Source organism: Octopus bimaculoides, chromosome 2 (assembly GCF_001194135.2).
Source record: "Octopus bimaculoides isolate UCB-OBI-ISO-001 chromosome 2, ASM119413v2, whole genome shotgun sequence".
In the NCBI taxonomy this organism is placed as follows: Eukaryota; Metazoa; Mollusca; class Cephalopoda; order Octopoda; family Octopodidae; genus Octopus; species Octopus bimaculoides.
Genome location: NC_068982.1, coordinates 41406274 through 41434136, shown reverse-complemented (window position 1 = coordinate 41434136; position 27863 = coordinate 41406274). Strand labels below are relative to the sequence as shown.

General features: G+C 33.9%; 1 protein-coding gene across 4 annotated transcripts in view; it reads left to right on the top strand.

Moving 5' to 3' along the window:
- Positions 1-22932, top strand: part of LOC106884226 (rho GTPase-activating protein 19) — a 26350-nt gene extending 3418 nt beyond the window's left edge. For 3 of the 4 annotated variants that reach the window (XM_014935482.2, XM_052976748.1, XM_052976741.1), the window contains exons 2-13: positions 2866-3058; positions 5599-5688; positions 6318-6527; positions 7827-8041; positions 9836-9922; positions 10080-10196; positions 13374-13526; positions 15630-15776; positions 16857-17042; positions 17414-17545; positions 18355-18612; positions 20701-22932. In XM_014935482.2, the coding sequence (XP_014790968.1) occupies positions 2866-3058; positions 5599-5688; positions 6318-6527; positions 7827-8041; positions 9836-9922; positions 10080-10196; positions 13374-13526; positions 15630-15776; positions 16857-17042; positions 17414-17545; positions 18355-18612; positions 20701-20769 (1857 nt within the window). In that variant the 3' untranslated portion in view covers positions 20770-22932. The remainder of the gene's footprint in view (positions 1-2865; positions 3059-5598; positions 5689-6317; positions 6528-7826; positions 8042-9835; positions 9923-10079; positions 10197-13373; positions 13527-15629; positions 15777-16856; positions 17043-17413; positions 17546-18354; positions 18613-20700) is intronic. The other variant, XM_052976755.1, reaches the window with a different exon arrangement.
- Positions 22933-27863: the final 4931 nt, after the last annotated feature.

The window sequence follows — 27863 nt, the reverse complement described above, 5'->3', positions numbered from 1 at the left end:
CCTTTGGCTGATTAAGCGATGTAAAGCGTATTTAATCTCCATACCTTCGTTTTATTTGCTTTTTTCATTTTAAATTTGCTTTAACCCTAACCCTAACCGTAGGGTTAGGGTTAATTGTTTCAGAATCGTTTGTTTATGTAGTCGGCACTTAATGTATATCGGCTGAATGGACGTCAGTGATTGGTTGAAATTACAGAAATACGACAACTTTAACATGGAATAACTTATGGATTTCTTTTTTTTTAAAGAAGACTAAGAGAAAAAGATGTTTTATATGACACATTCTACCAGTGTTCCAAGTTTCAAAGTGTTTCGTTAATGAAAAATGTGGCCCCCGTTTTAAAAAAGATCCCTAGCTGACAGTTACTGAAACACAAATTTAAACATGAACAAAAACTTGCCAAAAGGTTATTAGAAAAATAGCATTTAAATTGCAGTCTGCAAAAGGAAGGACTCATTCAGTAATGTAGTCTTAGATATTCTATGTTTGGTGGTGGAGGGTGGGGTTTGGTATTCATGGCTAGAATACTTTAGATCTTAGTTCTCTTCAATCATAGATAACCTGAAGCTGAACAAACAGGAAAAGATTGTACATACTCCTAACAGTACTGTTACATAGCTGGAACTATAATGATTTAAATACACATAATTAAATATATAATTACTGAGGATGTTGGAGGATTTGTCAGTAGTACCATAAAAATTGTTTATCCTTGTTGCTTTACATAGACAATTCACAGCAAATATGTGTCTCAGAGTTGAAAGAAAATATCTCACATACAAATTAGAACCAATCTTTCACTTTCAGGACTTTCTGGTTGAAAGGTTTGTGTCACAATTTAGATTACTGATTTCTGAAAACAACCTCTGTTGTATTATACACACACCAGTTCGGTGTAACAGTGATTGATGGTTGACAGTTATTAGTGAGTGTATATATGTGTCTCTTAATCAGAGGAGGAAGGGCAGCAATTAATGACTTTATTTAGCAAAGGCTCCAGAGACGAGACTATAAGAGGCAAAATATTAGGTTATCTGAGACCAGAGAGCAAGTGTATGTGCTTGCAACAAAGTGGACTCTACCACAGGCAAAAAAAAAAGAACAGGAAATAGATTAGGTCTACTACTCATGAACTGGTACAGACCAGTGTGAGTTAACCTGAGACCTTGGAAGAAGATACTCACTCTAGGTGTTGGGCAGTGGGATCAAGCACATGATAATGACATAATCTTCTTAACCTTGGTTATACTTAAGGAACAAATAGAACTACCACATCAAATATAGCCTTGAGAAACTATTAATAGAGAGAATAAATGTTGTGTTGATGCTGTGTTTATGTACAGAAGGACTAGTGTTGGGTATGCTAGCTCCCAACATTCATCTTTTCTGCTAACTGCTCTAATAACTAATCTTATATATAAATGGCAATTTCTGTCTGGCTGCCACCATCTTGCTGCCCAAACCAGGGAACCAATCTTCACCAAACTTTCTATACATGTTGAACTAACATCCAGTTCAACTACAGGCTTATTGGGTTTCAATAAACGGAAGATATTGTCACAGAATTCTAAGATTTTACACCAGTTATTTTGATGTCCTTTCACAAAGACACTCTACCCTACTGTCTAGCTCAGTGTCTCTCAATCATTTTTTTTACCTATGGACCCCTTTGATTCCTATTGTACTTAGATAGACTCTCCTAGCCATTCATCATCATCATTTAATGTCCGGTATTCAGTGTTTAAAAAATCCTATTCTTATAATTAAATATTATTAGGAAGTTTATATAAAAAAAAAAATTTTAATATTTTGTGTATTGTAAGAGGTTATAACCAATTTATCGCGAATAAATTTTAACAATATTTTATATGGACCCTTAAGGTCCATATAGACCCTTGTTGAGAACCACTGATCTAGCTTGTAAAGAATAGCTTCAGCTACACAGTGGACATCATGGTGATAGAATAATATTGTACATGAAAGGCGGCGAGCTGGCAGAAACAGCATGCTGGGCGAAAAGCTTAGCGGTATTTTGTCTGCCGTTATGTTCTGAGGTCGACTTTGCCTTTCATCCTTTCGGGGTCGATAAATTAAGTACCAGTTTACACACTGGGGTCGATGTAATCGACTTAATCCGTTTGTCTGTCCTTGTTTGTCGCCTCTATGTTTAGCCCCTTGTGGGCAATAAAGAAATAAGAATAATATTGTACATGTGGCTTTTTAACATTGAATAGTGTGTCTGAAAGAAAAAAGTGGATGGTGGCAACTGGAATATTTTTGATCATAAGACTCCTTGATTATGGTTTTAAGTTAAGTGACACACTCAAAAGAAGTACAAGAAATCAGAAAGCAAACTATTGAACTATAAATTACTTGTAAAAAAATCAGTCACAGATTTGTTCAGGAATTAAAGCCAAATATTAGACACTAATGATGTTATTTTTTTTTTTTTTTTTTTTTAAATAATTGCATTTCTTATTACGGTTTTCTGATCAGATAAAGCAGAAAACTGCTAACATTATTGGAATCTGTTTGGTTTTTACCATATTTTCCGGTATACAAGTCAAATGTTTCTGGCCAAAATTTACAAGGCGAAGAGGTAGGTTGACTTATACACCAAGACAACTTTGGAGGACCAAAAATTCCATGTGGAATGCATCAGGTTTTGGAAAGGTGATGACAATGTCTGAATGTTTACACTATAGACTATGTTGACTTGTATACTGGAAAATACTGTAACTGTCATAGAAAGCATGTTTTTTTTATTCTCTGTATTTACAGAGATTAGGTGATCCTTTTGGGTAATATATCTGCTTCTATATTTTTAACATATTTATTCTCTCTTTTTCTTTTTCAATGTTTAGATGATGTCAGTACTCCAGAAGGAGTTCAACAAGAGTGTTGTCCGACTCAGAAATTGTATGCCCGAGAAGTTTTTCTCATTATGTTTAATGCACTTATCTGTTGTGCTTGACTTAAATGACAGTGGTTTGGAGGAAATACTGTCTGACAACAAACCAAAAAAGCCTCTTACTCCACTCCGGAAAAAGAAAAATGGTCAGATATTCTTTATTACAATTTCATATTTTGTTCAAGACTGAAAACTATTTGCTGCTTCTTTTCTTTTTTCTTTTTCCACAATTAGATATTAGTTAGCATCCATGTTTTCTCACAATTGTACTTCAATATTTGATACTTAAAAGTAATTAATGCAGCTTCCTCATACAAGAAATAGAAGCTAAATTTCTTTAATCTTATAAAGAACACACTGAATAATGTAGTTCAGAGTATGCTATTCCTAAAGAAAAGATGGTATAATTATGGTTTCAGTGCTATTAATCATAGGTCTACTGGCTTAAAGCTAAACTACATCACGACCACCAAGAACTCTTAATTAAAATAGTCATTTTGCAGGTTACTTGGCGACCTCACTAGTGCCGACACCACATAAAAGGCACCCAGTACACTCTAAAATGGTTGGTGTTAGGAAGGACATCCAACTGTAGAAACCATGCCAAACCAGACATTGCAGTTAGGCACAGTCATCTGGTTTGATGGCTTCTCTTGAACCATCTAACCTATACCAGCATGAAAAATGGCAGTTAAATGATAGTGATTGGGAGGAGTCTGACTAACTTCTTGGCTTCTTGCCTTTCCCTTTTGTTGTAACAAAGTTCTTAACTGTAAATGTAACTTTCAAATTGTACTCCATCTTGGGTCAGAAAAATTACTCTTCATTTATCTCATTTTATGTATCTTCAAATTTTTCATACCTTGGAATAAAAATACCTGGATAATATTTTGGAATATCTGACACGAAAAAAAGAGTTTCACAAAAGATTCATTTTCAGATATACTGCTTGAATATTTATGCTTTAACTTTTCCGATTATACAACCTCTGGTTCATAAATTATTACTTCCTTGTTATGCATGTTAATGGAAGGATGAAAAATAAACCCCTTAGCATTCAGATTACTATGTCAAAGCTTATGCATATTTATTCACATTGTTTTGAATTGATCCTGCATTATCAAAGTTTTGACAATGTGATTGTTTATGTTTTGAATGACATTGTAGAGTAGGTGTGAGAGATCATCATCATCCAGTGTTTTAAATCCAGGTTTTGGGCATCCTCCCAATCTCCTCCTCCACCTGTTCCCTCTGTGTTTCCTCAGTTTACCTCACTTTCACGATCCATTTACCTCAAACTCAAGCACCTTCCCCAACACATGCCCATACCACTGCACTCCATTCACCCTTGCCAGCTGTTCCACCGATTCCTCCAACCCCAGCATCCCCATCAATTCCTCAGTTTTCCTCTTATCAAACAGCTTTCTCTCACCATTGCTCTCTTGGCCCTTCTCAAAATTGCCATCTCACTCCTATACAGCATTGCAGCTCTCACGCAACTCCTAAAGACCCTTCCTTTCATCTTCAATGAGAATCTTTTCCCATATAACAATGCTCCACATTCCCTGAACTTCACCCAGCTAAGTCTCATTCTTGCTGTCACAGCTGCTTCACATCCATCCTTTCTCCCAAATAACAAAACCCTCTCACCATTTCCACCTCGTCACATAGCATTTCCACTGGTTCCACCAGCCCTCCAACTCCTTTCTCACATCTTCCACAAACAAACTCACTTGCCAGTCTTGGGGTCACCTTCTTCATTTTCATACATCTACCATGAATCCATTTCTCACATCTCATACACAACACTGCATTTGCCATTACCCTCCTCTCACATACACCACATGGATCCACCTTACTAGCATTTCTCCTTCTGCCCTGAGGTTTACCTTCAGACTCTTGCTTTCAAACGCCTCCTTCCATTTCCAAAACTTCTCTCTCAATCCCTCCATTGTCTCACTCATCAGAACAAGGTCATCTGCAAACAGTATCTCCATTATCAATCCCTTTTTTTGCAGTCTCTGTCACTACATCAACCACAATTGCAAACAACAACAGTGACAACACAGATCCCTGATGCACACCAATTTTCACCAGATCAGATCTGGCCAATTTGAGCATAAGAATAGTAGGATACATGGACCTGATATGGATGGTTTAAATGCCAAAGGGTTAAAGAAACAACAATAATAATGACAGTAACAGAAGCTGGACCTAGTGTAACTAATCATTTGTCACAGTGAACAGCAATAATTGTCTACTTCTACCATCAGTTAAAATGATGGAAAGAATAATAGTAACAAAAATATATTCAAGAGCAAAGATTTAAAAACATAGGATTTGAATATATAATGATTGGAATTTAATAAATAATTTAACATATCTGTAAACAGTACTTTCCAACCTGGGGTACTAAAATTCATTTCACTAAGCACCAGGTATATCCAACTTCACTAACCTTTGAATACTATTACAGAAGTTTTAAGGAAGGTTTCTGGCCAATTAGACTTGTTATCAAATGGTATGCTAGACTAACAAATGTAGTTAGAAAACACTACATTAGACAGTGCTCTGACATCACCTAGGTTGCGGTGGTTGAAACAAATTTTGATTGTCATAAGATCATACCATATAAATTCTCTGACAGTATTCTTCCTTGTTTGCTAATATTTTCTCTTTATTTCAGAAAGTAAAAGTGGTCTGTTTGGTAGTCAGTTAACTGGAGAGAGCATTGCTTCAATATTTCGTTTGATTGAATTTTTAAAACATCAAGAAAGTAAGGGTTCTGTTGTTTCTTTCTTTTTGTTACATTTTTATGTATTTTGCTTGGGATTTGAGTGATTTGAACTGTTTAACCCTTTTGATACGAACCCTCCTCAGAGTATTCATAGTTTTATGATACAAACTTCCTGTTTTAAATTAATCTAAATTATAATCTTCAATCAAAATTTTGTTAAATTATGTTCCAAACACCAGCTTAAATAATGACAATGTTACTTTACTAAATTCTTCATTTTTAAAATTAATTGAAATAAAGGCAGTGTATTTCAACAGAAGTATGTCAAAAGGATTAATCAACATAAATATAGGTATCATTGCCATTCCTGTACTTTTTTTTCTGTTCTTTTCTTGCTTGAACAGATTTTCTGACGCTAATTATGGACATTTCTCCTTCAAAACTAATTTAGCTAATGTTGTTATTCTTTTTGTAACTTCCTAGCAAGTATAATAGATATATGCTCTGAAACTAAAATGCTTGTGGATTTTAAGCTGTTCCCTTATGCTTTTTAGATATTACCTTGTATATATAGTGTCTCAAGTAAAATATATGTTTTATCTTTAAATGTATTCTGTATATTCTCTCATTGATATATATTGTAATATGAAATTGCTGTTGTTTTACAGATATTGAATGTGAAGGTTTATTCCGTAAGACAGGCAGTAATAACCGACAAAGTGTTTTGAGAAGCATGCTTATTCAAAATAATGAATTAAATCTAGAAAGTGGGAAATTCTCACCTCATGATTGTGCTTCTGTTTTGAAAACTTTTTTGAAAGAACTTCCTGAATGTCTTATGATGGACAAATTTTCTAAAGCGCATATCCAATTGACAGGTAAGAATTTTATGTGTAGCCTTGTCTTGAAATGATGATTGTAAACAAGCATCACTATCATACACACCATGTCCATCTGTAGCCTTCCTTGAAAAACATGTCTGGCCATGGAGAAATATTACTTTGCTTGGAAACAGATAAGGGTTGGCAACAGGAAGGGTATCTGGACGAGAAAATCTGTCTTAGAAAATTCTATCAGACCTATGATGCAAGTATAGAAAAGAGGACATTAACCCTTTCGCTACTGTATTTATTTTGAGATGCTCTGTTTCTTTCAATTACTTTAAATATAACAAAGAATTTAGTAAAATAACTTAGTTATCATTCAGCTAGTGTTAGGAACATAAATTGTGACTAAGGTTTGGTGGAAGATTTTGATTCAAAACTTGTACTCAGAGCCAGAGCCGGTTTCAGCCAGGTTGGTAATGAAAGGGTTAAATTACAATGAATGAATATACACATGTAGAGAAAGAAACAAAAGATAATAATAGCATTCAATGCATAGTAGGTGTCGTAAATATCTAATAAATTGGCTCTGTTTTGTAGACGTAAATGTATCCATAGTATCTTCAGATGTATGTAGTCAGAGAAATGGGGTTGAAAGACGATTTCTAGATGTGAAGTAATGGGATTCCATTGATCAATTCAGGTCATGTGAATAGTTTAATAAAACAGTGACTTCAGATAATTTCATATATGCTACCATCTGACAAAGAAGACAGTCTAGCGGCAGCAGGTTTAGTGACCCAGCTGAGGAGTTGAAGTTATTTCATGTGATGAAGTAATCAGTTTGGTGGTGTCTGGATACAATTCAGTTTGCATGTCATGCATACCTGTATGGAGTAATTTTAGTCAGGTGTGCTCTGGTAGGCCACAATTAGTGGGTACACAGAAGAGAAATATTCACTAGAAACAACCAGGTATTGCATGGGCCCAGCTAGGACTAAGGTGGTATTTCTGGGATCTCAGCATTTTATTTGTGTGTGTGTATGTACATACATACAACAGGCTTATCTACAGTATCTACCAAATTCAGTTCATGAGGTATTTGTCATCCCAAGGCTATAGATGTTCATGTAAGGTGCTGTGCAATGAAATCCTGCTCAGGACAAATGTGGTTGTAAAATGAGTTTTTACACTACATGGCCATGTTTGCACCTATGTTGTTAATGTCTATTCAGAGGGAAGCAGTTTCGCCCAACAAATTTTTTTCTTCTTTATGTCTAAGTTGCTTAATTACAATCTGAATTTCATGTCACCTTGTTTCACTCCAATATTGTATATTTTTTCTCTCTTCAGAAATGGCACGTCACTGTAAGCTGGAAAATAACAAGAAGCAAGCGAAAGTACTAAAAGCCATCCAACTGCTCATACTTCTGCTCCCTAAAGAGAACACTTTACTACTTGAATGTTTGCTTGATCTCCTCTCTAAAGTTGTAACCGAGAAAAAAAATCGAATGACAACCAAATCTCTTGGCACTATATTTGCACCCCATTTCCTCTGCCCAAGAAATGTATGTCCTGATTTGATTTTATTCACTCTTTGGCATTCATTGAATTTTTGTTTTTAAATCAGTAAAATATCAGTTCTTAAGAAATTTTGGTTTCCTGACCCTTTCCTTTTAAAGTTATATAATGTAAAATATTGCCATAGTCAACTCAGCATATAGTGTACTTAAATGGATTTCCCTATAATCAGTTAAAACTAATTATTTTGCTTTTATCTTTTACTTGTTTCACTCATTTCACTGCAATCATAAATATTGTATTGTGATAAGAGTATAAAAGTTTTTTTATATTTTCTAAAGCAATTGTTATATTAATACTAAGGTATTGTTAGCACACCAGGCAAAATGCTCAGTGGCATTTCATCCATCTTTATGTTCTGAGTTCAACTTTACCTTCCATCCTTTTGGGTCGATAAAATAAGTACCACTTGAGCACTGGGGTCATTGTAATTGACTTACCCACTTCCCTGGAATTGCTGGCCTTTTGCCAAAATTTGAAACTAATAATAAGGTATTGAAATCAAAATGAATAGACTAGTGCAATTAATGTTATGCACCAAAATTAATGTAATCTGTTTAGCAACCCATGTAGCGTGACATAGATTTTTACTCTGGCTTGTCTTTAATATTATATATCACTGAAGTACAGTGAGCTGGCAGAATCACTAGCATGCCAAGCAAAATGCTTAGCAGAATTTCGTCTGCCTCTACATTCTGAGTTCAAATTCCACCATGCCTTTCATTTTTTTAGGTTCAATAAAATAAATACAAATAGAGCACTGGGGTCTATGTAATCGATTTACCTCTCCTGCAAATTTGCTGGCCTTGTGTCAAAATTTGAAACCAAATTACTTATAGCATCAACTTTTACAATGTATTTGTAATTTATGTATGCTTCAACTTTAGTGTTAATTTTCAACTCTTGCAAAGAATTTTCTGTGGAAAATTGCATTATAGAATGTGTTCCAAGTCAACCAATATACATTTGAAAAAAACCTCTGAAGATATCACAATTTTTAGAATGAATTTCTGTAGTGCTCATTTTTACACAAAGTATCAGCTATAGCACTTCAAAAGTAAACTTGGAAATCTTGTAATGGTGATGGTAACCCAGTCTAATGTGATGACAATCATTCCTTGTTCACATTATCCAAGAACTTTACAGTTTTACTTTGGCCGTGCTAGCTGTCTCTCTATTTTCACAGAACAGTTCTGACACAAATAATGGATAACAGAAGTGGTTTCTCATCATTTAAGATAAATTTTCTCTTGCAAATTCAAGTATTGAATAACGTTATCATAATTTATGTAAATCATATGAATTAGCATTGTAGAGCATCTGATCAGACACTTTACTATCATAGTTAATTCTTCACGATGGAGTCTAACTCTTGATATAATCAATAAAACAAGAATCAGTATGATATTATAAGTTCAAGGCAGAAATGTTAGCATGCTGGGTGAAATGCTTAGCAATATTTCGTCTGTCTTTAGGTTCTGAGTTCAAATTCCACTGAAGTCAACTTTGCCTTTCGTCCTTTCAGGGTCAATAAATTAAGTACGAGTTGTGTACTGGGGTCGATCTAATTGACTGGTCCCCGCCCCAAAAATTTTGGGCCTTGTGGCTAGAGTAGAAAAGGAAATTATGATAAGTTCAATTGACTATTCTGCCTTCCCTGTGTCCCTAGGAAATAAAAGGTTATTAGGGTTTTTTGGTGTTTTTGTCTTGTTTTTTATCTGGTATAATTTTACATGTAATGTTTTGGTCTCTCTTCAATAATGTTCATTCTCTCTCTCCAGCTCTCACCTTCAGAATTCCATGTGGCAGCAGAAAACTTTTCTGAACTTACAACTTTCATCATTGAGCAAGCTGGTGATGTATTTAAGGTAAACTCTTTAGTGTGTATTTCTATTTCCATGTATCATACTTTATTGTCTTTTATCTTTTACTGGTTTCAGCCAGAGGTCAAGACCATGCTATGGCACCACCTTTATATGGGTGATTTTTTTTTAATAAATTATCATCATTATATTTCCATTGCAGATACCTAAGGATTTAGCCAAAGATGTAAACCAATTCTGGATGGATATGGAGAATCCAAACAAATCACCAGAAAACTTTTTTGATATTACTGAAAGCACACATCCTCTGACTTCTCGGGTTTGTATAAAATTATAGATCAACTTTAGTATAAACTCTTGCTCTATAATTCTGATTTCAACATTAGATTATTTTCCTCCTACTGCTGTCACGATTAGCAAGTGTAGCAATTTGAATCGCAGCCATATGATGTACCAACTAACATTCTCCTGATTGGTTAACTAGGTTATTGATTTTGATTTCAAGCAATACTAGATATGTTGTACTGTTGAACTGTGACCATGCTGGGGTACCACTTTGTAGGGTTTTAGTTGAATGAATAAAGCTCAGTTAAAGACGGGTACTTATTCCATTGGTTACAGGGACATAAACAAACCAACACCAATTGCCAGTGGATTGGAGCAAACACGCACACACTCACACTCATATATATGACAGGCTTCTTTCAGTTTCCATCTACCAAATCCGTTCACAAGGCTTTGGTTGGCCCAGGGCTGCAGTAGAAGACACTTGTCCAAGGTGCCATGTAGTGGGACTGAACCCAGAACTATGTTGTTGGAAAGCAAACTTCTTACCATACAGTCTTACCTGCACCTATCTACATTTTTTTTCTTTATTCCATTATATTTTGTAACACATGATTTGCCTATTTAGGGCTGCCTTAATGGTGAGGAAAATTTATGGAAGCTTGCACCTCATCTGTTTGGTACCTTGAGGTTTGGGGTTTTATTGAGAATTTTTAGATATTTATGGATGAAAAATCTTTCAAGATTTTTTTCTCCAGTTTAATATGGCAAGGAAATGTTATTTTTCCTTTGCTTTACTTCATCTTTTTGCTTCCTTTTTTTTTTTTTCAATGCTGTTTTTATTGAGTTGTGACAAATATATATATATGTATGTATATAGGAATTATTACTATTGGAATTTGAAGTTTCTTGAATTGTAAGTTTGAGTTTCACTTTAACAATTGAAGTAGGAAGCAGCATAACAATACATAGGTAAAAATATTTGAAAACGTAGAAGATAGAATGCATCACAGACAGAACAGTATAATTATCCATAAATACAAGATTTTTTTTCTTTTATATAGTGTCACCATTAGCCACACTTTTACCAAAATCTTCACTACCTCCATAACCAATACAAATAGAAATATTGCAAAACTCTGTGTAATTTCAACAACCCTAATATCTACCCTTTCAGTGGTGTGTGGCTTAGTGGTCAGAGTATTTGGTTTGCGATCATAAAGCCATGAGATCGATTCCCAATGGTGTGTCATATTCTTGAACAAGACATTTTATTCCCTGTTGCTCCAGTCCACTCAGTTGACAAAAATGAGTTATACTTGTAACTCATAGGATCAGCCATGTCACATTTTGTGCCACCCTAAGGATGTGCATGTCCATGGAGTGCTCAACCACTTGCACATTAATTTCACAAGCAAAGTTTTCTATTGATTGGATCAACCGGAATTTTTGTCATCATAACTGATGGAGTGACAGTAATGTATTAGTTTTAAAGCTTTTCTGCAGATAACTATGGAACAAAATGGTATATAGGACTTACTGAAAATCTCTCTAACCCTCTCCTGACTATATATTTAATGAAATTCACTGTTCACTGGTTTCAATTAGGTTTGAAAATGATCAAGAATTTAAAGAGATTTGGTAAAAATAACTAATATTATTATTACTAAGCTACCTGAAATTATGATGGAAGGTTTTTTTTTTTTTAATGTAACCATTTGAAAAATGAAATGAAAAGTGGTCTGGAGTATGTTGGTAACCAAACAGCTTTAAGAAAGATTTTTACATTGTATGACATTCAAACATTCAGAAGTCTTTCCTAATATAGCTGGAGTTTAAATGATACTATTAACAATTGTAAAATAGATTGGTCCATGCTAGAACACACTCCTTAGTAATGGTTCTTGAAGACGTGATCTCTGTCTCAGAGAGGTTGAATCTTTTATCACTAGTGAAATCTTGCAACTATTCTCATTGCTAACCTCTAATGGTTTCCCAACTACTAACTGGTTGAAATAGTTTATTTCCTATATGGTGGATTTGTCATATAATTTTCTTCTTTTTAAATTATTTTGTTCATCGACACCAAAACTTTAGTGAAAATAGCTCTCTTGCTTATGTCTGCTTACAAATGTAATACTGAAGACATGAAAGCTTCATATTTTTTTTTCTTGAATAGATGAAAATATCACATTCTGCACATGGCAATTGATTAGATATGTGTATAGCACATTTTCTAACTTCATCAATAGTCAATATTAGATCTTGATGTACTGCTGACCAATCATATTGCAAATCATAATTACAAATACTTTTGCTTGTATATTGCCACACTGCTTACGTACTTCAATCGTTCAAATAATTAGTAAGGTGTAACTCACCGTTATAATTGAAGTAGCTTTGGTTCCTAATAAAATCTACACACTCTACAATGTATTAAGTACTTTTTCCCTAATTGGAAACAGTGTTTAGCAATTTATGTAATTCGTACACATACATACATAATATTTTGTGCTTTTATCATTGCTTTTCTTCCTGGCTTTGTTGCACACAAGAGGTTTTTGCTCTATTACTTGTGAATATAGTAACCATGGATCATCTTTATTGCCAAACGTCTTTAACAAGATGTTATATATTTACACAATGTTTCTCATACCAGTTTCTCCACACATTCTTCAATGTAATCAAAATTAAACCCACCAACTACACCATCACCACCATCATTTTGGAGCCTGGCTCAAATCCTGACTTTTTTTTTTATTTCACTAACCTTGATACCAGTATCTACTTAGTAATACTATCACCAAGTATCACTATTAACTTTTCAGATTACCTTAGACCTATTCAATAGAACATTCAGAGAGTGTTGATTTAAAATCTGTTTTATATTAGTGCAGTTTTCTTTAGCTTTTATATGTTCTTGTACATCCTTTTATTGTGAAATGAAAGAATATTGAATTTGTTGTACTCTGTGTGTCATTGACACTTGTTTGACCAACCTTGAAGGGTTGGTAAGCAAAGTCAAAGAGATAGAATTATTTACAAAGTGTGATTTTATTTCTCTTAGCACTCATGATAGAATTACTGCTTAGTCTTTTAGCAACTCTACTAGAGTTATAGTTTACTTCTAATACTGAAAAAAAAAATCTTTCATTTTGAAGTTACTTTTGATCCATAATGGTCCATATTCAATCCCCATTCTTTGATTTAGAAGGCAACAAGTGATGATGCAGTGAACACTTGTGTGAATTTTGCTGACCGCAATTTAGGCAGTGAAGATGTAACGCAGACTGAGATGGCAAAACTATACAACCACATTCAATCAATGCCGAACACTGCCAAGAAAAGGAAGTTGTTAAAGCAGGTACTTTAGTTGCCTTTGATTCTGAGGAAGATGATGTAATTCATAAAAAAAAAATTACTTTGTGTTCCCTCTTGCCTGCTCCACTTTTAATTTTTTTTTTTCTTACCTAACATTTCTGACTGTTGGTCTTGAATGCCTTCGTAAACGTGATAATGAATTTAGGAAGTAAATTCTAGCATTATGCATTAGTTTTGCTTCTTAATTTGTAGGCTGTGAATGATTTCATTTCTTGAAATATCTTCTAAATTTTAAAACTTGATTTATGGTTATTTACTGCATTAAGCCTGCTTAATTAGGTTTTAGTGGCTTCTTCAAGCATGTGTAGTAAATATCTGTAGAAACTTTAGTGTTGTAATTTTGTTTATAAATGTATTCTAACAATAATCCTTTAATGTAGCAAATTTAGTGTTATTAATATACTTCACTTTTATTCAATAACTTTCTAGATTTGTTTCTGATACTCTTTTTATTCCCATTGAAATATGATGTGGTCTTTGAGTTGACCCAGTATTTACAACAATCCTACAACTTGTTTCTACTTCAATAGTTTTCTTGGGATTGCTGCATGCTTTCATTTTATTTGAAAGTAATTCACTGGAGAGGAAGGTTTTATCACATGTTGATCTTTTTACTGATATCAGTCTTTGGACTTTGGTTATGCTGGGTTACTGCCTTCTAGTTGATTACATTGACTGGTTTTTTATCTTATTGACTTGGGCAGGATATGAATTCAGAACATAAAAGAGCATCCCCAAATGCCACAGTGTTTTGTCTGAAGCTCAAAGTTTCTGTCATCCATACACCATAAAATAATTAAAGCCAGACTGTGTTGACCTTTGTTGTGTGGTGGAATACAGAATGAAATAGTTGAATTGGATTCCAAATAGCTTGTGCTGACAGAATAAATGAGAAAAATAAGCCATAAATATATGGAAAAATAAACAAGCATTATTTGAATGCTTTAATCATTACCGTTGGCTGTGAGCAAGCAAGACAGGTTCTTCAAGCCAAACCACCTGGCAGGAAACCAAGGGGTCAACCAGGAATGAAATGGTTGGATAATATCCATAGTCTGTTGGCCATCCTTGGAAATTCAGCCAGAAAGTCTAATGAGAGTTGCTTTTGATAGGGCCCTATGGAGAAAGTACCTTGGGACTCTACCCCAACAACCTTCACCTGAATAGTGGATGGAGAAAATACATTGGTGAATGGACCGTTAGCTGTTTGAAAAGAAAATGTTTATATCTGTTAGACGGATCTGCAGCATGGCATATCATCATTTTTCATAATCCTGCATCATCTGTGTGGAACCCAACATCCTCAGACCAGATCTCACCACTTCATTCTATGCCTTCCTTTGATTTCCTATACCACTTCTTACTGCATCTTATCATTACAGATGCTTCTTACACACATTAACGAAATGCATTTAATGTCCAACTTCTCTCTCTCTCTCTCTCTCTCTCTCTCTCTCTCATATGCAAGTTAAAGTTACATATCCAATAGTTCATGTCCTATTCTTTTCCAGCTTCTACAACTGCAAAATCTTCTGCATTTAGTACCTGTTTCAAACTGCTATACAGCATTCTTCTAATATTCATCAAGGACATATTTCTAAGACATTCTTAAAACTTGAGCTTCTGCATAGGCTTATTCTAACTCTGCACCTCACTGCAATGTTAGCTTCTTTTTTTTCTTTTTTCTTTCTATTTTAACTTTTAATATCCTTTCTTCACTTGCCATTTTGTGTTGTTTTATTGGTTTAGATTCCACTTACCTTGCCATATAATTTGCTTATCTTCTCTTGCTTCATAATTCTTTCATTGATCTGCTCTTTTTTCCATTTCATTATTTATAGTTTCTGTTTTCAATTGTCCCTGTTCTGCAAAATATTGTATTTTAGCACTTTGCAACTAAAATGTGCAATGTTTTCTATTTCTTGACTGGTGTTGTAAATCTTTGTACTCCATTACTTCATAACATTTTTTTTTGTTTTTTTTTCTTGTACATCAATAACAGTTAATCAATTATTAATTTCTATTCACTCTTTCTCACCTTGTGATTTAGTGAATTTATCTCTGTCTTTTCCCTATTCTTTTGAAGTTCGCCAAAGCTAACCATACAAATTTAGATTCAGTTTCTCGCTCAAGCAAAGAGAATCTCAGTATCTATCAACGGGTCAGTCAATCAATCAGGTCAACAGGGCGTCAAACCCGGAGTCGGACTTTTGGTTTAGGTGAAAGCATCATGGTACGTACAATACTTTTCTGAAACTCGGCTTTGTTTTACATTCATAGTGTTTTGTCTGTTGTTTTGATTATTAATGTTGATGAGTGTCAAGACTGAATTGTCGTTCTTGCAACCATATAAACCTTGAATCATCATTATTATTTCATTTATTATATATCTTAATTCGAGTAAGTCATTCACTGAGAAGATAAAAATTTGATGGGAGCAAGGAATAGTTGATGACAAATTTTAGGGTTTTTTTTTACATTTGGGCAAGTACAGACACAACTCAAAATGTATTTCAGTTTTATTCAGCAAAGCATAACCTTCCCATAATTGTCAGAGTAGTGAGGAATCACAGTGTATAAATTTTTTTTAAATCTTATATATTAAGGATTTATTCATCTATACTCAAAAGTTTGAGAAACTATGCTTTACTAGGGACATCTGAGTAAGAGCAAAATATTTTTTTGTTTATTCATTCATTTAGATTGTTTATTTTCTTCTCTGTGCATATTTATTTCTTGTTAACTTTGTATGGTAGGCACAAGTCCTGAAATTTTGCAGGAGTGGGCAAGTTGTTTATATCAACAGGTACTTATTTTATCAAGCCCAAAAGGATGTAAACACAAATCAGCCTTGGCAGAATTTGAATTTAGAACGTAAAGCGGGAAAAAATGCTGCTAATCATTTTGTCTGGCAGGATAAAAATTCTACCAGCCCCTATCTTTATCAGTCCCAATATTTAATATATGAAAACTACATTACTTAATTGTTTTTTAAGTGGGAATTGTGTTTCTGATTCATATTTAGTTTAATTTGTTTTCAAGTGATTGGAGAGAAGATATAGAGGATGGGAGTTCTATATTAAAAGAAAATTACCTAGAATTGTTGCGAAGATCTAGTTAATTTTATTAACCAATACAACTAGAATTACCAAATTGTTTCTACAGTTTCCTGGTTAATTAATTAGCATGTCTCAGACATAGAAGATACTTCCAGCTAGATCTATGTATTGATTGATTACAATCTTCTTTGATAGACAGCAGTTTTTCTAAGCTATGTTATTTGAATTACTCTTCAATTTGTTGCATTTTATAGAGACATTTGCCTCGAATGAGAAACAGACAGAGAGATGGGGAATCCTATTTCTATGGCTCCAACTCAGTTTTCAAGTATAACAAAGGGAAAAATAAAGAGACCACCCCTTTTGCATGGAGTTCAGTTGTTAATAATTTAAGACGTGAAGAGGTGGCCTCATGTTGCTTGAATTCAACTTACAAGCCAGTAAGCTCATTTTATTTAAGTAATGCAGTATTTTGGCTTTTTTTTTAATTGATTTTCTTTATGCTTTAAAAGTTTTATACTAATTCTCTCTCTCTCTCTCTCTCTCTCTCTCTCTCTCCTCATCATTATACCATCCAATTTACCCTCCTTTCATGGGTCGGATGGAATTTGTTGAGGCAGAATTTCAACATCAGGACACATTCACATGTGCATACACACACACACAATTTAAAAACGAGCATGCTGTACACTATATATATATATATATATATTTTTTTTTGAATTTTGAAAGAAATTAATCTAATTACATTTTGTATCTTCAAGCTTGAATAATGTTCATTTCTTATTTAATTTATCTCTATAAATTGTAGACGTTTACTGACTACAGTACAAAGAATACAACAGAATCTTCTTGTCAAACACTGGATGACACATTAATTCCTGAACCACCAAGCTCTCTACTGAAAAAGAAGCTTGATTTTGACACTGTCTTACACAGTGAGGTGAGTACTCTGTAGAAGTACCTTAGATCTGTTAATGTTGACTTTTCCTTTTAATTCTGTAATGTATTGCACAACTGTGTTGCACATCTATCAATTTTTTCTGTGAGAAGAGGCCGTTAATTCCTTCTTCATTTCTGGAGAAAGGGATGCTGTGTAAGCCTCCACCACCTCTTTCTCTACCTTCTCATAGTTCAGTGTTACTGATTTTGAAAGTTGTGGAGAAGGATCAGCTCAGTACTTAGTTGATGTTTAATCTATACCAACAGAAGGATGAAAAGCATAAATTGATTGCAGCAGTGTTAAAACTGAATTTTTTTTTTTTTTTTTTTTTTTTTTTTTACAGTAGTATAATTTCTGTGCATTACTAATTATATGATAGCTATATATAAACTATCATATCACTAGCAATGCAGGTAAATTAGTTATGCTACTAAGAATAACTATATATAATCTTTGTCCTGTATATGGCTTTAAACTGCGTCCAGTAGTAAGGCCTTGGAAAGACAGTCAAAACAGTCTTCAAATTTGAGATCCACTGTTCCAAAAAAGTGGGGGGAGGTTTATTTCACATTTTCTCAAAAGTTTACAGATTCTTATGATGTTGACAATATTTTATTTATTTACACTTACAATACGTTTGTGCAAGTCATAATTGTCACAGAAATTATTACTTCAGCAATATATCAATAAAATTTTTCCAAACACGAATTATAAGCATCTATATTTTCTTTGTATTGATTAGTTTAAAATTATTATGTGAAGTCTTGTAATCTCAAAACTCTTGTTTGTCATCTTTGTTTTCCTCTTAGACTGGGAGTCCACTTGTTCATGTGGTAGACCTCCATGAATCATCGGTCACTGTGAAGAATACTAGGAAGCGGAAGAGTGATGAATCTGAAGAAAATAAAGATAAAATCACAGAAACAGTTCCATCCATTGAGAATGAGATTAGCTACTTGGCTAATGATATCAAAAAGTTAAGAACAAAATCATCGACACCACAGTGTGGAATAGAAGAGCTTGCTTTTTACACTCCTATGACATCATTTCGAAAAAACCACTACAGAGTAAGTTAGGGCTTTTTTTTTTTCTACTTGGGTCGTGGCTGTGTTGCTTTTGAGAAGCTTGCTTCCCAAACTCATGGTCTTGGGTTCAGTGCCATTGCACACCTTATGCAAGTGTCTTCTACTATTGCCCCAGGCCAACCAAAGCTTTCTGAATGGATTTGGTCAACAGGAACTGAAAAGAAGTCTGTCATATACGTGTGTGTTTGTGTACACCCTTGCTTTGACATCACATGGTGGTTGTAAATGAGCATCACCATCATACGAGTGGTGGTGTTCATTTCCAATCTTCCATGAAAAACATATCTGGTCATGGGGAAATATTACCTTGCTTGGAAACAATGATGGTTGATTACTAATAGGGCATCCAAGTGTAGAAATTCTACCTCAACAAATTCCATTTGGCCCAGTATGGAAAAGTGAATGCTAAGTGATGATGGTGGTGAACTTGTAAAGTGCTGCAACAACTGAGTCAATATAACACCAGGTCCTTTACAGGTCATTACATTGTCATCTTCTATTTCTTCACTTAAACATAATTTCAGAGTGATAAAATAAGATTAAATAGTCAAAATACAATATTAGAAACAAGTTGGCCAAATTTATTGTACATCTCCTTCAGATCATCTCTTGTTTTCACATAGATTAACCATGAGTCTTAAGTCATTATGGTTAATCTTATTCTTTGAATTTGATACTTGGTGTTCCCAGTTAACAACATAGTGTTTTTTTTTTTTGTCTTTTAATTATTAGCAAAAATTATAAGACTGAGTCCACTGTTAGGATATATGTTAAATATCACGTCAAAATCTTAACCCCTTAGTATTCATGTTACTTTGTCGAGTGTAATTCTTATTTATTCACATTGTTTTGAATTAATCATACATTATCTTGTAGCTTTGAGATTTCAATAATGTGGTTGTTTACTTTTTAGAATGATATTGTAGGATAGGTGTGAGAGATTGGATCTGGCTGGTTTGAACATAAAACAAGAAGAATATTTGAGTTGGGTATAGCCAGTTTAATCACTAATGGTTTAAACACTAGTTAATATTAAGAAATGTAATATAAGAGGGTTATAGTCAGTAAAAATTGTAAATGCTCTGCAAAGATAGTAAAAATTTCCATACAGTTCAATTGCTAGTCATTTTAATCAGTTCATAACATCTTAAACAATTTTTTCTGTTCTCTGAATGCTAAAATAGATGCAGGGAAAATTATTTTATTGCTATTTGTCAAGTGCTTAGATTTTAGACCTTAAGTTACAACTTTGTTCATGTGTGAACCACAGAGGCAATAACTAGTAATCAAGACCATTGGTGATATGCCATCAAGGCAAGTGAAATTATAGTTGTAGCCACTGTTGGTGTTGCATAACTGGCACTTGAAAAGCACTTTACGAGTATTGGACCGCACAGAGGTAATGACAAATGATTTGGCAATATGCTGTGCTTAAGAAGACCCATCAAGCCAAGTGAAATCATAATCATGGCATATACCAGTGGCACGCAAAAGCACTCATTACACTCTCGGAGTCTGTTGGCATTAGGAAGAGCATCCAGCCATAGAAACCATGCCAAATCAGATTGGAATCTGGTACAGTCCTTCAGCTTACCAGCCCTGGTCAAACCGTCCGACCCATGCCAGCATGGACAAGACATTAAATGATGATGATATATGTATGTATCCATTTGGTGTTGACTGTTGGTTAAAAAAGAATACTATAATAGAGATTGATAATACATTTTATTTTGGTCAAGTTATGCCTGAAGACTGTGCACCCAATGATGAAATTCAGAATAGCAAGAGACTGACTCAAGCAAAATAGTATATATTTATTAAATGAGCACCAGATCATCTTCATACACAAGTTCAAAAGTAATTGTCTTTATGTATCAAGTTAACTTTTTGCACTATGAACATTTATGATAATTATGTATTACATTGCTTTTTTTTTCTTGATAAATAAAAATATTAACTTTGTTACTTTTTCTTTCAATATTTTCTTTTATTCATAAATTTCTATAGAAACAATTTTTTATACAAAATAAAATGTTTGGCTGTTATCTATCTCTTCATTTCTCTTGATAGACTGCTTGCAAACTTCCCCGTCGACCAATGGGTATTTGCAATACACCAGTGACTGAGAGCTGTGTCTGAACATTTACTTTCACCTAAAATAATCGATGTACTGTACCTTATGAAATGAGGTAGTTTTCTTCTACCTTGCTCAAATCACAAACATGACAACACCACCACTTATTTCTCCTGGCTGATTCTGCAATTGCTGTTAGCTGAAATGTCTAATGACAGTTTGCCTTCTTCCACATTTCCACAGCCTTTTCTTTCTATTCGAACAATATCTTAATTTGCATTGTGTGATATAATTTCTTTTTTTTCTTTTTTTTTATTTTTTTTTTACATATATATGTATAAATGTCTGCAATCCATTGCTTCTCTTTCCCATCTTTCATCAGTATATTCGACCTTACTATCAGATCCCCATTCTCCCATTCTCTCCTGTTGACTCAAATTTATTTAAGTGATACATATGAGTGTATGTGGGTATGTGCATGCAATTTACACTACTGCGATGCAAAATGACATCCAAAACTGAATATAAAAATGTGATTTGTAAACTATACATATATATATATATATATATATATATATATATATACTTTATGTAAATTTGAATCTAAAACTGTTTTACATAAATCATATATCTCCATTTTAAATGTATCATATAACATACAATATCAGTTCATTTTCTCCATTTCTATTAAACAACATTTTTTTTTTGTTTTTGTTTGTCATTAATAATCCCTCACAGACTTCAGTGTTCATGTTTTTGCTGTCACTTCCCTTTTCTTTCATGAGATTTTGGTTCTTCAGATGAATGGTTAAAACCATTGGGAATGTTCTGTACTACAGATAGCACTATAATTATAGAAACAAAATGTGAAGAGCTCTTGTTGGAGAGTGTAAAATGTTTACAGATGTGAGCTGGACTCCTGTAAACCAAATATCCAAAAAATTATACATTAAGAAACAACAGGTTATATTCAAAGATATCTTATTTGACAGACTATACAGTGGAGAACTCTTCCTCCACACACACACACAAGGGTCCCAGAAAGTCGACCGGGGTTGGTTGGCGTTAGGAAGGGCATCCAGCTGTAGAAACTCTGCCAAATTAGATTGGAGCCTGGTGTTGCCATCCGGTTTCCCCAGTCCTCAGTCAAATCGTCCAACCCATGCTAGCATGGAAAGCGGACGTTAAACGATGATGATGATGATGATGGTCAGAGTCTGGGTTATTGGCATGTCATACTGTCAAAAATCAAGGTGCACTGTATAAACTTGTACACCTTGTAAGTCGTCAAATATTGTAGTTAGTTGCTGAAATTTGAATATGCTTTCTTCTTTGTCATGTATTTGTGTGCAAAGAGTTAGCTATTTTACCTGTTCATTCCATGAGACTTGGTGTGTTAGAATTTCAGTTCCAAATCTAAGTACAGCTATAGGGTAAATATTCTTTAATGATTGCCCTGAAAATTTTTAATATCTACCCTTTGATATAAATCTGTGTTTTCATCTATACTAACAAAAGAAAATATTAAAGCCTTTATTTGAATAATTATTCAAATCCGAGTATAAGACATTTTGGCGTAGCTGATTTGATGTTTTAATGTTTCTCTCTCTTTCTCTTTCTCTCTCTCTCTATCTATCTATTTATTTATGCATGTGCATGTGTTTGCCTCCATTGCCAAAAAGTACTGTCACCAAAACAGGCTGACTGTCCAGTCAGCCGGGCCAAGCCAGGCCAGATCATCAGCGTTCAAATGGCTGCACCCAGTCATCTTGTTCCTTTCAAAGAGATTATTTCATCTTTCTATGAACTATTTCAATAAAAACTGTCTCCCATTTTAGACAGATTCTTACAAAATCTCTTACATTAAGATGGTGCCAGGACTGATAAGCTATGTGACTGTATGTATATGAAACAAACGAATATCTGTTCATTGTTCTTGTTGCATTTTATCTTGCAACAAAACTTCCCAAATATGTAGCATCCTTCCTATGTTCTTCATTATTTCATTTTTATTTATCAAGTGTCTAATTCTTTTTTCTACTTACAATTTCACAGTCTTCATGTATATAAACATGAAACATGATAAATTTTTAAAATCCTTAATTACTCTCTTAAAGGATATTAGTAATGTAAATTGAGGGAAATTTTGAATTGGTTTCTCTTCTAATTAAATATAATTAAAGAAACCATGGTTATGAATTGAGATTAAATACATTTCCTCTGCTCTTCATTTTGTTTTTCTGCTTTATTATGTTATTGAATATTATGATATAGAAGGTGGCAACCTGGCAAAATCATTAGCATGCCAGACAAAATACTTAGCAGCATTTCTTCTGGCTTTAGGTTCTGAGTTCAAATGCCACTGAGGTCAACTTTTGTCTTTCCTCCTTTCAGGCTTGGTAAAATAATAAGCACCAGTTGAGCACTGGGCTCGATATAATCAACTAACCCACTTCACCAAAATTTCTGGCTTTGTGCCTATAGTAGAAAGAATTGTTATTGAATATGTTTGCTTGCATTAATTTACAGTTAGTTACTTTCCCTAGAGTAATGCTTTACATTCTCTAGTCAATTTCTTTGATTATATCATGTAATTATATCATTCACTCCATAAATATGTGCAATATTCATTCATGTCTCACTGTGTAAATGAATTGTTGATTGTTACAAATTCTTTTGTAATGTTTCTATGTTATTTCCCATTGCATCAACACAGTATTATACCACATTTGTAAGCACAGTCTTGTACCATAGCATAATAAATTGAGGGACCAAAGTTGTTTGTTTTATTTTTCTTGTTTTCTGTTTTTTCTTGACAGAAAAGGTGTTTGATGGAAAGTATTCCAACTATGAACATCTCATCCTTTATCAGGCATAGTTGTGTGGTTAAGAAACTTGCTTCCCAACCATGTGGTCTTGGGTTCAGTCCAACTCTGCAACATCTTGGACAAGTATCTTCTGTTATAACCCTCAAGCCAACCAAAGCCTTGTGAGTGAAATTGGCAGATGGAAACTGAAAGAAACCAGTCCTGTATGTATGTGTAGATGTGTAGGTATGTGATGTGTGTCTGTACCATTGTCTAGACATTGTGTGATAATTGGAAATGAGCATCAGCCTCATACAAGTAAGGTTGTTTGTTTCCAGTCTTTTCTATAAAAAAAAAACCTATCTGATCATGGGAAAATATTACCTAGCTTGGTGACAAATTCCCTCTGACCCATACAAGCATGGAAAAGTGGGCATTAAATGATAATACACGCACACACACACACACATGCAATACATTATGCCAATCTCTTAAAAGTTAAACTTAAAACAAAGTGAAATAACTACAGAAGAAACTGAGGCACAAATCTGTTTACAAGATACAATTAATCTTTGTTGATTGGTTTTTAAATAGTTCTCAAGATCAAGCTATTAAATTACATAAATGTGTCTCTTTTTTATATACTAGGTTGTTGCCCATTGCTCCCATTTTGTCCTCCCCTTCTATTCAAAGTGAAAGTTTGTTTTTTTTAAAGTCTGTTACAGTGTGTATATGTTGGAAGGCATAGAAACATACACATACATACATGTGCAACAGGCTTTTTCAGTTTCTGTCTACCAAATTCACTCAAGTTTGGTTGCTCTGGAGCTATAATAAAAGGCACTTGTCCAAGGTGCCATGCAGCAGGACTCTACCCAAAATCATGTAGTTGGGAAGCTGATTTCTTAAACACTGCCCTTACCCAATGATTTATTGGGTAAGAGCACTTAACCAATGATTAATGAAACATGTACCAGTATTATAATGAGGTTGATTCAACTGATTCCTTCACTACGAAATATTACTAGAATTCACAAGCTAATTTGTCTACATTCATTTTTCTCGTCTCTTAAAGATAGCCTGTCTGTTTCCATACAGCCTGTTAAATTTTTAAAGCTGCTTGAATGTTAAAAAATAATAGTTAGGAAATTTGCATCGCAGATTTTTGGAAAATGTTCTATACTAAAACCTCAGCTTGATTTGACCTACTTGTGAATAAAATTTGGTAGATGGAAACTGTACCGAAGCCCTTTATATATATATATATATATATATATATATATATATATATATATATATATATATATGAGTCCACTGCATTTTATAGCAGATACAGCCGTAAGCTAATGACATTCATAAGATAATCATTTATTCCTTTGTCATTTCAATCTGTTATATATATTCTATGTAGTTGTGTATTTGTTTCTGCATGTTTCATGTTGGTACTGCTTGGGTAGTAGTGTTATCTTTGTCATGTATAAACAGAAAATCTAGCAGTTCAACAATTTGATGTTGTAAAGAGATGAGAACAAGTGAAGGATGGTATCTAGAAGGTTATTGAATACTGTCTCAATAAATTTCATCTGACACATGCCACCATCGAAAAGATGGACATACAATGGAGTGCTGAAAAGTTCCTGGCTTTAAGGGTATTGCAAAGGGCCTGGTTGGAGGCCCAACCTTCTGAATTCTTTTAGAGGGCTTAAAAAAAAATGAAGGACTTCTGCAATAAGTGTGTGAATCTGAGAGGGGGGTATGCTGAATAAAACCATAATTAACTGATCCTCCTGTATTTTCTTTTACCCAAAGCCAAGAACTTTTCAGCACCCCCTTGTATATAATATATATATATTTATTTTTCAGGCTAAGATATTAATCCTTTTGTTACCATATTTCTGATGAAATTCACTGCATTTTTTGTAATTAATTTTGAAAATGACACATTTAATAAAATAACTTAGTCATTATTAACCTGATATCTGGTACAAAAGTTAACATGAAATATTTTATGTATGGTTTAATTTAGATCATTTTAAAACTGGAATTTGTTTCATAGAACCAGCAGTAGTTTCAGGAGGGCTGGTTTCAAAAAGAGCTGAACTGTATGTAGTTGTGAACCTCTATCCAGTTCAGAGGTTAAAGAGTTTGGGGGAAGCATGGAATTACCCCTTAGTTATCACTGCTTCTGGGTCAGTTCTGACTTGAGGTGATAGTACTTATCAAAGGGCCCCAGTTATGGGTCAAATTGCAGAAAATAGTATTTTGGCTTGAACATATAAGACTCAGAGGGCACTGGTGTGTGTGAACATGTTCTGATGTTTATATGAACCAGTTGTGCCTAAAGTTACAGATCCTGTAACACACAAAGGTTAACTCAAGTAAACTGTAAATAAACTGGCAGAAGGCAACAGAAATCCACTGCTGCATATTTCCCAAGAAAAATCATAACTCTTCAGACTTTCACAAAGACTATGATCGCCAATGCCTGTAGGCATTCACACACACATATATATACTAGTTTTTAGTTTCCTGGTTTTCTTTTTGAACTTTAGATTTCTGGATTTTACTGCGGCCCATTATGCCTTCCTCTAATTTAAACTTTTAGTATAGCGTTCATAGCCTCTCTCCCTTAATAGCTCCCTGTCAACCAGCGTTCTTGTTTCTAACGGTTATTTACTTAGCTATATAATGTTATAACTCGTACACAACCTTAGCACTTAATGCACGTCTTGCTTTGGTATGTTGGTTCCCTGACGATGAATTTATGTGCAATTCCAGCACCTCTTACTTCTTTGGAGTAGAGTGCACATAAAGTTTGAAACATATGCAGGAATTAAAGGAACTTGTTGATTATATGCATTTTGCTCCATTTATAATTATTCTTCATATCTACTAAAAATACATCACTTTAATTTGGTATTTCTACCTATTAACCGGGTATGATATCCCAGTTTTCGTGTAATTTTTGCTACCCTGGTAACTATTAACATATTTTCATTATCAAAGTTTTTTCAACTGAGATAATATTAATATATACATAAATTAAATATATATATATATATACACAATAACAGTTTGACTTAGCTACACAATTTAAAATAAGACATGTCAAGCTAAATAAAATCGCTGTCATCCATACATACACACTTGTCCATTATAGTTGCTGGTACCATATAAAATACTCATGCCAGTGCTGTGTAAATGCGCCAGTGACACGTGTAAAGCACCCAGCATTAGTAAGAGCATCCAACCATAGAAACCATGCCACAACATCAATTGGAATCTGGACAGCTCCTATCAAACCATTCAACTCATGCCAGCATGGAAAACAGACATTAAACGATGATGATAATAGGTGACAGTGACTTTGATGTTTCAGCCTGCTAATCTTTGTCAGATTATCTAACAGGTTGAACCTTTGGAGTCACTCACCCCTCTTGTAAAAGTATAATAACTAAATACTTGACAAAAAGTAATAAATAATTTTGTTGAGTTTGGGGAGAGTCACACTACCTTAATATCTAACACAATCACCAGTTCAATTTCCACTCTCTTTTACTTGTTTCAGTCATTTGACTGTGGCCATGCTGGAGCACCGCCTTTAGTCGAGCAAATCAACCCCAGGACTTATTCTATGTAAGCCTAGTACTTATTCTATCGGGCTCTTTTGCCGAAACGCTAAGTTACAGGGACATAAACACACCATCATCGGTTGTCAAGCGATGTTGGGGCAGACACATACATATATATTCCGTCTACCAAATCCACTCACAAGGCTTTGGTCGGCCCGAGGCTATAGTAGAAGACACTTGCCCAAGGTGCCACGCAGTGGGACTGAACCTGGAACCATGTGGTTCGTAAGCAAGCTACTTACCACACAGCCACTCCTACGCTATAGACTCATTTATTTTATTTTATTTTTTATTTGTGTTTTCCAAAAATTTTCGTTGTTTTTGCAAGACAAAAACAAAAAAGATTGGAAATTGAACCGGTGAATGTATTAGATATTAAAGCAGTATGACTCTCCAGACAACAAAATTTGTTTCAACACATAAATTCACAGAAAGAATCTTGAAAAACAGATACAAAAACATAATTCTTCAGTTTAATATTAAATTACTGACATAAAAACAAACATTTACATATGTGTGTATTATCAACATCATTTTTTATATCTCTGCTCTTATCTATTGGAAAAACACAACTTTACATATGTAAATTGAATTTCTTTATAATCAGTCTTAATTTAAAAAATCAATAAATACTAGAGTTGCTATCAGTTTGTGTCAGTCACCTTAGAGACATCAAGTGTTCTCAAACCCCATACTACTGATTTCTTCTGCAAAAGAGAG